This window comes from Silurus meridionalis, chromosome 25 (assembly GCF_014805685.1).
Source record: "Silurus meridionalis isolate SWU-2019-XX chromosome 25, ASM1480568v1, whole genome shotgun sequence".
Lineage (NCBI taxonomy): Eukaryota > Metazoa > Chordata > Actinopteri > Siluriformes > Siluridae > Silurus > Silurus meridionalis.
The window spans coordinates 13,280,155-13,292,500 of NC_060908.1; the positions used below are offsets into that span (position 1 = coordinate 13,280,155).

At 39.0% G+C, this 12,346-nt stretch overlaps 1 protein-coding gene across 2 annotated transcripts in view; it reads right to left on the reverse strand.

Annotated features, from left to right (window-relative positions):
• Positions 1-583: 583 nt before the first annotated feature.
• Positions 584-12,346, reverse strand: part of tmem132e (transmembrane protein 132E) — a 238,781-nt gene continuing 227,018 nt past the window's right edge. For both annotated transcript variants that reach the window (XM_046838888.1, XM_046838887.1), the window contains exons 8-9: positions 8,670-8,864; positions 584-4,489 (exon numbers count right to left, since the gene is read on the reverse strand). In XM_046838888.1, the coding sequence (XP_046694844.1) occupies positions 3,431-4,489; positions 8,670-8,864 (1,254 nt within the window). In that variant the 3' untranslated portion in view covers positions 584-3,430. The remainder of the gene's footprint in view (positions 4,490-8,669; positions 8,865-12,346) is intronic.

Sequence of the window (12,346 nt, forward strand, 5' to 3'; positions counted from 1 at the left end):
CTATGCCCATATAGTGGATGTACAGTAGACTTCCCAGTCATGTACCTGTTCATGGGATGATAAGTAAGATCCTAAAATGTTCCCTGAATTTATTTAATTCTAGGTTTTTTTTTCAATTCCTTCCTTTCTGTTTATACTTCATCCCAAGAGACTCACTAGAATAAGCCGCCTTAAATATAATCAAAAATAGTGTTATATGTGGCTGACCGAGCACAAATCTCCACGCACCTGAATCTAGTGGAACATCTTCCCAGAAGAGTCGGGGTTACTATAAGAGCAAATGGAGATGTCCATAAAACAAACAGGAATTGTATGGTCCCATTACATTTCAGCAACCATCTTAGTAGATCTTCTCAATGAACGATACTTTGACTCAAATAAATCCAGGTTTTATTTCTAATGTATAGCTGTACAGATTTACTGTCCTCTAGAAATAACACAACATACAGCCATTATCGTATAAATAGCTAAATAGCTGAGGGGTGCACTCAGTTCTGTGCAATACTGTAAGTAAAACCTCACTTATTTACAACACAAGGCAAAGATTTGTTTTCATGATGATCGAATAAACAGACCAAACACAAAGGTTTCTGTATTTTATTTTTCGTAAGTACTTACATATAAGTGGGGAATACAAGGGATGGGGGTGTTTTTTTTTTTTTTTTTTTGTTGTTTTTGTTTTCTCTTTAAATCCAGGAAAATACAGGAAGTCGTAACAGTGCTCTGTACATTAAGAATGAGGCAGGAAAGCACTGCCAGTTTCCGTGCTTTAAAAGGTTCCCATTGAGTCGCGCTTCACGTACTTCACGCAAGTCCACATCATGTGATGAGGTCATAGCAAAGACCTAGTAGCACCTCCTTGGAAAACAGATGCTCTGGTTTAAAATCTATTTGCACATCCGTGTAAGCGATGGAACAATCTGAAATGCAAAAGTGTTGCTGACATTCTCTAGTGAACATTGAAATTATTCAATTAAAAGGGAGAAAAGGGGAAAAAAAAAGGGTGTGAGTTGCTACTAGAAACTTTGACGGTCACTTTTAATAAATATTAACACCCCATCAGTTAATCTTATTTCATACATGTTGTTTGGATGCATTTTTTCATTCACCCTGAGCCACTATTGCTGAATTGGAAACCGAATTTCGAGTTCAGGCTCTATTTGACAGGATTTCAAGGAGGTGTTGATTGCAAAAATAGCAAAAAAAAAAATATAATAAATGTTCTCCCGTTTAATTTCCAGAACTTGAAGAACTTTCAACATGCTCCAGTATATCATTTAAATAAAAACTTGGAGTACAAAGATTGTGTAGCTGCAAATGTAGTTTAGGAGGTGCTGCAGGGGTCGGTATTAGGTCCTCTGCGATTTCTGAGCTTGACAGAAAAATGACATTGGATGAAGCCAAAAAGTTAAACAAACAAAAAATACATTTAGTCGTATTACAATTAATAATGGGTGTTTCATGAACAAGACGCGAGTTCCACATAATGAAAAAATGAAGTGTTTGTGAATGAAACGATCCCTTGTACAGTCAGATCCCTGACCTATAAAACTCGAACTAAAAACATTTGCAGTTATTTAATAAAAAAAAAACAGCAGTTTCAGTTCATACACTAATTTTAATGTGCACTATAAAAAAAATACTATCTCTCTCTAATCAGTGTATCAATAGTTTCAAAGAAATAAACAAAACTAAAAACATAAAACATTGCATAAAACAAGTTCTGCCTTTTTTTTTTACTTGTAAAAACAACAATAATAATAATGCATTATTTCCAGTCTTGGTTTAATAATTGAAAAAAGAATCAATATGGAATAAATAAGAGTACACTGCTTTACAAAAAAAAATAAAAAATTAGTGGTGATCACAATTAGCATTGAAAGTTAATTTATCTACAGCGCAGATTTACGCATTTCCTGCATGTGCTTGATTAACTTTCTTCTGTACGTTCTTAGCATTCATTTTCATGTTTCCTATAAATAAGAGTGATTATGGATTGAAATGACTGAGAAGTCTGATAGCTACAGAGGTGCCAACATTGCTAACAATAATAAAAAAAAGATGTTTATAATAAAAACTTGAGCATATGTTGCTATACGAGATTGCTGCCTGTAAAACGAGTCCATGGACCCACGAAGTAGCAAAGTTGAAGGCGAAAGCAGACTCGCCTCTTTATCATCATCCCCTACCGAAATGTAAAAGCTAAAACTGCTGATGTCAGCACCTCTGTATCTATTTTTCTCTTGAGAACGAAAAATGAATGACTAGGACGATAGCATGGTATGTACACAAGAGGTAAAGTGTCTGGAACTGCATGCATGGAAAGCATGTCACAACATTACATGTCCTCTACTGTTCATTACGTATGTATAATTAAATAACTGTCACAAGACGCACGTTTACAAATCTGGAAAGATCTGATGGGAAGGGGATCAACAGCTGTCTGTGTCTCAAACTCTCCTTTCATGCATACGAATGCTGGAGATATGAAGATATTGTAATGTCATAACAAACAACGCGGCCAATGCCAATTTCAATGACGCACGGCGGTACCCATTTTGCGTTGAGCCTCCTGGATGTAAACGAGCGTGGCGTTGACGTGGAAGGTTGCAGTGATTAAAATTTTATAAGGCATCCGACTTGAGCAGGAAAACGAGCAAACCGGAGATGGCATGCCAAATGGACGTATATTACGATGTATAAAATGCTACACACATGAAATCCAATAACATTAAAAAAATAACGTGGCACAATGAACATGAAAAATGGGAATGATGATATTTGTCAATACTGGCCAAAATGCTGCAAAAAAAAATCGCAGTTTTAGAAATAGAGTGTTAAGTTGCCGATGATGCCGCAATGACGACCCCTTCTCAAACACCTTTCTCTGAATCAAATGGAAATCTGCACTATAAAGGCCTCTTTATTGGAGAATATACGGTTGTTTGGAAAAAGTAAAACGGAACAAACTGGAAAAAAAAATAACTACACAGTGTGGCGTTCCTCTGAGAAATATCCTGTCCACAGGGTGACCCATACCTTCTCCCAACGGGAGTGATGGAGCACTTCAGGAATCCATTTCGACACCACGGCTCACAACTCAAAACTCTGTGTGTTCGGTTTGAGATTATGTCCTCTTTGCCTGAGAAAGGACGACATACACTCCAAAGCCGTTTGTGCTAGCGATTAAAAGATCTCCTAGTCTCGTATTTGGCTTTCCATCTGCTGTTTTACGCAAACAGTTCCCCGAAAACGTGTGAACATTTAAAAGAACGAGAGCACTGTGCAAAAAGTAACACCTCGGAGAAACAGGACTCTAGGTCCTTAGTCACATTCTCCATACGTGTGAAAAGAGAAATTTGTATGAGTAAAGGTAGGGAGAGGGAGATTAGAAAGGAAAAGTTTTTTTTAAGAAATCCCAAAGCCACCATTAGGCTATTTCTTTTATCCTGCGCATGTAGTCGTGCATTTCTTCAGGGTCCTGGAACCCCATGTCCTGACACACCCACTGGATATCATCGTCATCGGCGATGGGGATCGAGTTGTAGGGGAGCTCGTCAGCGGGGAGTGTGGTAAATGTGGTGAATTTGACTCGTTTGCGCTTGGATGTGGGGGAACTTGCGTCTTCACCGTGTTCCTTGGTGGAGCCACCCGAGCTGCCATCTCCTCGGCCATGCACTTGACTTTGCACACTTGTCTGGGAGCTGCCGCTGCTGTGGTGGTCTCCGTGGCAGCAAGTTTGTGGCCCTTCCAAAGCATTGCTTGGACTTTCTGCTGTTTGAGGTGAGAGGTCGCTCTGAGCTTGTAAGGGCTGCCCATTTCCGAGAAACACCCAGTGGTGAGAGTGGTCCATGTTGGCCTGACCTTCAGGTGGTATTCGCTTGTGGCGGTACTTGAGGACAAATACAATGCAATTGATCAAGAAGACCAGAATGGCCAGGCAGAAAACACCCAAGAGGGCATACATGCCAATCTCTAAGTCGGTCATGCTGCGAGGAGAGTGAGTAAACCCTTCTTCTTCATCCTCTTCCTCCACAGTTGGCTGGTTACTGATAGTGGGGAAGCTTGTGTAGTCAAGTGACACACTTGCAGGCTGCTCATTGGATGACACATATCCAGTACCACCCATGTTTGTATCAAGAATTGGTCTTCCCGTGTTAGGTGGCACCCCTTCATCCCCTTCATCTTCCTCTTCCGAATCCTCGTCAGGCCCGAAGCGCACTTTTACATTGACTGAAGAGGAAGCGATAACACTTTTTCGTTTAGTCTTCTGGCACGCTTCGCATATGGTCATTTCCACACGGACGAGCTCGCCGGATCCCTCCCCCTCTGCGACGATAACAGGCCACCTTTGCTGAGGCTCCTGGGAAATTGAAGCCACTTTTTCGTCCAGTGTGGAGGCATTAAGGTTGTAATCCTTGGGGTCATATATGCTTAAAGGGGCTGCTGTGTTGTCACTGAAGTAAGCCCAAATCGAAAGGCTGGCTTCCTGGAAAAGAAAGAAAAAGAGAATACAAATCAGTAATGGCATTAGCATTCTCCTGCAGTACTACACACAGCACTTCACTCAAACTGCCCACTTTTATCATGAAAGAAAGGCCCCCAACATGGAAATCATTCGCTAGAGCAGTAAGCAGAACTATATTTTTTTCTTCTGATGAAATGATATAGTAATAAATATAGAATCATATATACATTGGCCTGTGCATATTCATAAGAATTAGTGATACACGAAATGCTGCAGGGGTCAGTATTAGGTCCTGTGCGATTTATATCCCAAGTGTAATAATGCTGAACTTTGATCTACAAATGCATGAATCCTACAAAAAAATGCATACAAGTTGTTAGGCGTTAAATGGATAAACAAAAAGGCAGATATGACAAATACATAACTAATTTTTTTTAACCAGTCTTTCAAATAAATTGTGCATTTTTATTTTAGAAAATAAATTCTTGAACTAAAAACAAAACCGTATATGCGCCCTGCTTGTTTTGCATCTCACGCATGGTACTGCCTTTGAACTCGTTTGTTTGTCCTTGAGCTTTAATTAAGCATTATCATATCTAACCTTAGCGTTTACTTCATTAGCATTTGCAAAGCATTGCACAGTTCATGTCTCTGCTTTATAATCAAGCCTTTGTTATAACCACTGAATGTTAACCTCAAAGGTATCCCGCCATCATATGCATGATCTCATGGTACAGCTAAGCCGACAGTGAGAACTGTGTGGCTTCACAGCCTTCGAATCGCATCTGTCAGGACCATGGACTAAAGTGGAAGGGCACTGACGCAAACCTTGCGCTCATGTCGCACATGGAACAAGCTGGAATTTTACAGTTGAGTTCCCCTTTGCTTCCACATCTAGTTGAATTGCAGCACCCTACGCCTGATGGATGTAAAAGAAAAAGAAAATCTATTTTGACACAATGCTTTTTCTCCAGCTGTGGCAAAGTGGGGTTTTTCTTTGTCCATGCCATCCCCGCTGAAGTGATGTGAATAACACTGATTATCTCTTCATCATGGCATCTGTTAGTGGGTAGGATGTATTAGGCAGCAAGTTAACATTTTGTCCTCAAAGTTTATGCGTTAGAACCTGGAAAAATGGGCAAGTGTAAGTATTTGAACGAGTTTGACGAGGGCCAAATTGTGATTGCTAGACGTTTGGGTCAGTTTGGGTCAGCATCTATCAAAAGTTGTCCAATGAAGGAACAGTGGTGAAATAGTGACAGGGTCATGAGTGGCCTAGGCTTATTGATGCATATGGGGAGCGAAGGCTGGTCCGTGTGGTCCAATCCAACAGACGAGCTCCTGTAGCTCAAATTGCTAAAGTTAATGCTGTTAATGCTTCACTGGTCAGGACTATTTTGGCAGTGAAAGGGGGACCAACACAATATTAGACAGGTGGTCATAATGTTCTGCCTGATGATTGGTTTACAGTATATTAGCACCCAAGCACAAGTTACGTTCACCTTCACTGGAATTACATTACTCTTTCAGTGCAACAAACTCCAAACAATTAAGAAGTAGATTGATTCAGGCAGTACACCACTGAACGCTTAGGTGTAAAAATGCACAGTACTGCATTTTGAACTGGCATTTGCATCGCCTCACACCCGATTATCTGTATCATATTGGTATTTGGTTGCAACCATAATGTAGAATATGAACTCAACAATATGATGACACACAGGATTCACAGGATTAGTACATGGGACAAAGTAGAGGTGTGAATGAGGACAACGCAGTTGCCAGTTTCTAACTTGAAACAGCTTTGTTCATTTATCATGAATGACAGATGTATGAGAGTGCTAACGGGCAAACTTTCCCGGACAGCAGAACGACAGCAATGGCTTTTCCTTTGAGAGTCATGTAACCAGAACAAAGGACAGTTATTGCAAGCTCTTACGGTATGAGCATTTGATGACTCTTGCATTAATTGTATAAAATTAATGGGGGACGAGCAGTGTGGGGGTGTCTGTGTGGAAGCGGCAATTAGCCTTCAATGCATGAGTTGCCAGCAATCATTAGATAGCTTTTTTGTTGCCCACACAAAAATGGACCTAAAAAAAAGATGGAAAGATGTTTTTTGGAACACGAAGAACAGACCCAAGATGTCGGACAAATTAGTGTTGTGGTGCTTATTCGCCCTTGCGCCAAAATAGAAGCCTCAATGAAAGAAATGGGAAGGATCACAAAGCAAATGTGTAGTGCTCCCCTGATGCAGGGAAGGAACAGACACGGTGGCATGTTCGTTGGCTTCTCATTAAACAGAATGCAGTCTCATTAGGAGCAGTGATACTGGGTGAAATTTGAATTCATCTGAATGTCAAATAGGCCCTTATTGCACCAATGGGGCTTGGCCTGCTTGAACAAGCTTGAGCTAATTGGCCAGCAGAGTCTGGTGAAGGATTCATTCGTCACCGTGCACGCCGCATCAATATGATTTAGGTTGTACAAATATCAGAGAGGGGAGTAGCTGGGGGTACCAGCTACAGTAATGATAATGCTAAAATAGCTAAAGGCAAACAGCTGCAAACTGGTCAATACAGTTAGCAATATTTTATTTTAAACTAAAAAAAAAAAAGGTCATTATCCAGTCTAAATCACATGGTCAGTCTTGAGAAAGTGCTGTACTATAGTTTAACTATTGTGTTCATGTATTCAAGTATTTGACCACGCATATTCACTAGCTTGATGTTCGAATGGTAGGTAAGTATTTATTTAGTCTGAAATGCTGTTGTTTAGGATTAGGTATGCATTATGCTCCATGGTGTCATTACCAAACACCAAAACATTTTTTTTTTAGACACCCAGGACTGTTATTTGAAATACACTGTTCTCGCCACGAAGCATAGTGGTGGGAGCATAATGTTGTAAGGTTTGCCAAATACAGGGCAATTTTTTTTTTATTCAACCTGTTCCAAGTTTCATTTCCCTTTCATAAGGACAAGCACCCTAAGCATACTGCCAAATCTGTATATACTGAAGTAGTTCAGAACCAAAACCTTGCGTTAGTCCAGATTCAGTAATAGTGAGAATCTGTGGAAAGACTGAAAATTAGTGCCAAAATGGCTGAAGAATTTAAGGATTCAGCAAACAGGAAGCTCAGCGTTATAACCTTTCTGTTATAAAAAATATATTTTTTTTTACTATTTTGTAGTGTAACTCTAATAATAGACCTCTAAATGAAGTAAGTTTATTCGCAAAAATCTGAATTTGAACCCAACATCAGCGCGTGTGCTCCGGTAACCTGAACTATTCAGCTATTATTCACTAAGGCTGACATTCAGTAAAGCTTTAGCAGTGCATTTCATAATTCTGTTCATTAGTTCGGTCGGTCAAACATAAACATGTACACTGCCACAGGCAGGAGGGACGTTGAGTTTAATTGCAGGGAAATAATACTTGATCATTCCAAAAAGACCCTCCTTCCCCCCCACCTCCCCATTCCTCTTCCAAAGGTTAACCAATTAATGTTTATTAAAATTAAACAGAAGGCAATTCCCCTAGTGAGAATACTAATTGATAGACAATGATTAAGGCCCATCCCTAGTTATAAGGTCCCTCTAAAAGGCATTTGCTATTATCTTATATTGACTAAACCTCCTGTTCTGAAGGACATTGCCATTGCAAATCAAGTCATGGAAAATAGAAAACCTGGAAGTTTTTGATTCTGGAAGCTCAAGGGAAAGGGGTGGCTCAGTGGTAACGATGTTGGACTCATGAGTTCAAACCTTACCACCACTACACTGTCACTGTAGGGCCCTTGAGCCAGGCCCTTACCCCTCAATTGCTCGGTTGTATGAATGAATGAGATAATTGTAAGTTGCTCTGGATAAGGAAATTTGCTAAATGCTTTAAATTAGAGGTTGACAGACAGGGTTTTTTTTCTGGCTGATGCATAAGGCGATATTTAGAAATCAGCCCAGATTGTTTTGGCTGGTACGTTGTGGTTGGTTTGGTGTGTCCCTACCTTAAGTCCTACTGTTTTCTTTCAAAAATTACTAGGTAGTTCGCTTAAAAAAGTTCTACAACAATGCTAAGCTGCTCACAGATGCACCTGCCTATTAATCAGCCTAATTTTCAGCACAATCAGCAGATACCGATTAATTAAAAAACGGCAAAAATCGGCCAGCAGATCAATCGGTCGACCTTGAAATGAATGTACCTGTTTAAGAGCAGAGAGCGTCTGTAGCCCTGATGCCTTTGCCACCATGGTGTGACTGTTTCCCGGACTGGGCTGGATACTGAGGCTGAGTCCAGAGATGGCGTGCACACGCAGATTCATTATGGAAACTTTATCATCCAGTACAGAGAATAATACTTCACCCAACACGGCCTCCACTGCCAATGGGGATTCAACCTGGGAACAAAAAAGACCCCGATGAATAAATATAGTTTTTAGACAAGTTTTGTAAGGGAGCAAAAATGGATTATATACAGACGGAGGATGCTGTGTGACCACAGGGCAAAGTCAAAAAGGAAAAAAAAAAAGATATCCAATAGTTAAAGCATTTTGCTTCCTCAAAGGTCCTTAAAGCTGCTATTCTAGAGCCATTATGACCTCTTTTGAGCATTGCAAACAGAAAAAAAAGTGCAGTAATAATAAAGCAATGTTTATAAGCAAGGTGGTTATTTTATTAACATTTTTTTTGCTATTTGTGGCTCTGATGTGTGAAACCTCAATTCGCTTCTAAGACATGGTTGTACACAAACCAATACACACAAGTATCAAATTAAAGATCAGCTCATGGTTATGCTGATTTCAGCCACAAGGGTGTTAGTAACATCTGCTACTGATGTAGGTGAAGTGAGGAGGCCTGGGGTGCAGTCAGTGTTCTATTCTATATTACTAGGTCAAGTGAAGGGAAAATTTACCCCATCCACAGACATCTAAAACACATTGTGTTAATAGTTTCAGCAAGAACCACATATAGCTGGTAAGGTGTCCCAAAATTTATATAAAACATACACATGGAAGAAACAATCCTGAGGTCTGAAAATCCAGACAGAATGAGTTGAAGGAAAAAAGAAACCTTCCTCCAGTGAGAAAAGTCAGAAATACCATACATATAGCAACTTAAACTGCAAAATAAAAAAATCCACAGCTTTACCAAAATGACTTCCACATAATAACATTAATGCCAATGAAGTTGTAGATGATTATGCCCTCATTTTCACATTCGATTCAAGGGGAAAATAAAGAAGCAGAAGTGTAATATTAGTGAAAATAACGGGGCTGTATAATAGGCTCAATCGCATAGGCTTCGGGGGGGGACGGATTTAACGAGCGAACAAGCAGAGCAGCGCAGCGCAGCAGATCTTGCCCATTTAGCCCTGAAAGCCCGTAATGGCTTTTAATAGTGCTCAAAAATCTCCAGTTCTCTGCGTTGTGCATTTGGCCATGCACAGTTATTCCATCTCTCTTTTTTTCAAAAATTGCTCTCGAAACGAAAGCTCTCCCAAAGCAGCGATTCAGCTTTACGCATTTATGTACACCAAGCATTAGAAGCTCACATCTGCTTGGCCAAGGCCTAGGAGAGGCTCGGAATCGCACTGGATGGCGACGTACTATCTGCGTCATACCAGGATGAACTGAAGCGTGGCCTGAAATGTGCATGTCTGTGTAAAGACATGTGATGAAGATGTTCTCTTTGTCAGATGTCCCAGAACTGTTAAAGTTCAGTAACCAGTTTAGGATTGGAGGAAATTGAGGTATAATTGAACCAATCAGTTTCTTGACTGCAAGTTTTTTAAAATCTCTTACAAGTTAGGTGCATGATTCAAAGCAGAGGGACTGCTAGCATGAGTGATAGCGTGTTTGTGTGTGAGAGAGAGAGAGTGCTAACATCTGCCAGAAAAGCTCATTTGTTTTAGATTCAAGAAGCTTGCAATTAGTTTCTTCTGCTGGCTGCTACACCTGTGTTTGATGTCTGCGTTTTTAACAGCCAAAGTGCTGTGCACTTGAAGAGCTTTCAGAGACTTAAAAAAACCAAAAAAAAGTATGCTAACCAGTTTTCCACAAAATTAATTACAGCAGTTGGTATACACAGCTTCCCAATTAATTCACAACAGTTCAAGCAATCCATTCTAAAACACAGCACCTGCAAAAACTATTTATATAGCTGCTTAAGCCCATTAAATGCAATACATTTCCAAACAATGCAATATTGATTCACTTACGTCTGCTACTAACAAATGCATTAAAGCACGCATTACCTGCGATGAATTATGCACTCGGGCGTTTCTGTGCAACTTTAATAAATTGCACGAAACAAAAAAAGGGACCAATGCAATGACTCAAAAAACGTAAAACTTCAAAAAGCAGTGATTCCAATACAGTGGAAATGAAAGAATTAAAAAACAAAGATTCAAAGGAATGAAGGAATGATAATTTCAAGATTGCAAAAAATACATGAAAGAGTAAGGGACCACGGCTTAGGAAAGAAAAGAATGAACGAGGATTCAAAAATTCTGAATAAAAGACCAATGATTCGGGGATTCCAGAAGGAAGGAAGGAAAAAACAATGACCCAAAGATTTTATATATTAAAAAAAAAATAATAATAATAATAATTCAAGAATTCCAAAATAAAAGAAAGGGAAAAACAATGATCCAAAGATTAAAAGTGAACAAAGAAAATGACAGTTTCCCTAAAAATAAAATGAATGTACAATGAATGTCATGTTCATAAATAAATAAATAAATAATGAGCATTTTTGTAAGTGAAAAAACAATAATTTAAAGATTCAAAAGTTCAAATTTTTCAGAAAATGATTTATAATAAAATCTCATTTAAACCAGTCACAAAATCTTTTCAGCTAACACAATGATTTCCAAAAGGAATTAGCCGACTTTCACTGCATGTAAAAGTGTCGTTGGGGCCGACAACTTAATTTTTTTACCTCAGGTATGCCACTAACTTTCGACCTAAACTATATAATATAAATTCTGAAGTCAAATACATATCATCCCAACCATAAATCAAAAATATACTGAACGTGTCACAATGTCGATGAATTTTCAAAAATAATACAAAGATTATTCTATCAGACAGATTCCTCCAATCAACAGATTGGTTGTTGACCATTTTTTCTTTCTCAAATATTGCACATTCTATGAACATGCTGGGAAAATTCGCACTATAAAGTATGAAGAGACTGAACCAGGTGAAAAGGCGAGGACATAAATATAGTAAAATTCCATCTGACATGACATTTGTTCATTTTCTGAGTCATTTTCTATCTGACTGAAATGTCATGTTGAATAAGAGACTTAGGTGGTAACTTCAATAACTCAGACTGCATCGTCTCAGCAGATTTAGACATACAGGGTCTATTTGATGCAGCAGGAAGACCGTAATTGGGCTTTGTAGATTAGGTTGATTGTTTACTGTCATATCTTGTGGCATCATATTAGTCTAGCACATTTCCTAGAGATTACCCATGTTCCCGCTCTAATCCAGCACATCTGATCCAGCGTCTGAGACAGGAGTTTACATAAGGGATAAGAAACTCTGAAACAACATGGTTTTGATTTCCCAGGCGCAGTTTTATTTTGGGGCTTGAGGACTGTCTATAACCATCGACTATACTGTAATTCAAATTGGTAACCATTCAGTAGACTTTTTTCAGTGGTGGAAAATAAAGTAAATGTAATTCTTCACTGTACTTAAGTTGCTTTTTTCATGTATCTGTACTTTACTGAAGTATTTCCATTTGGTGGAAATTTCACTTGACTATTTTAAAGTCAAATATTTTACTTTTTATTCAACTACATTCTGGAAAATCAGTTGTTCCTTTTTTTTTTTAGGATAAACCTAACTGGTCAAACACTCAGCAATCC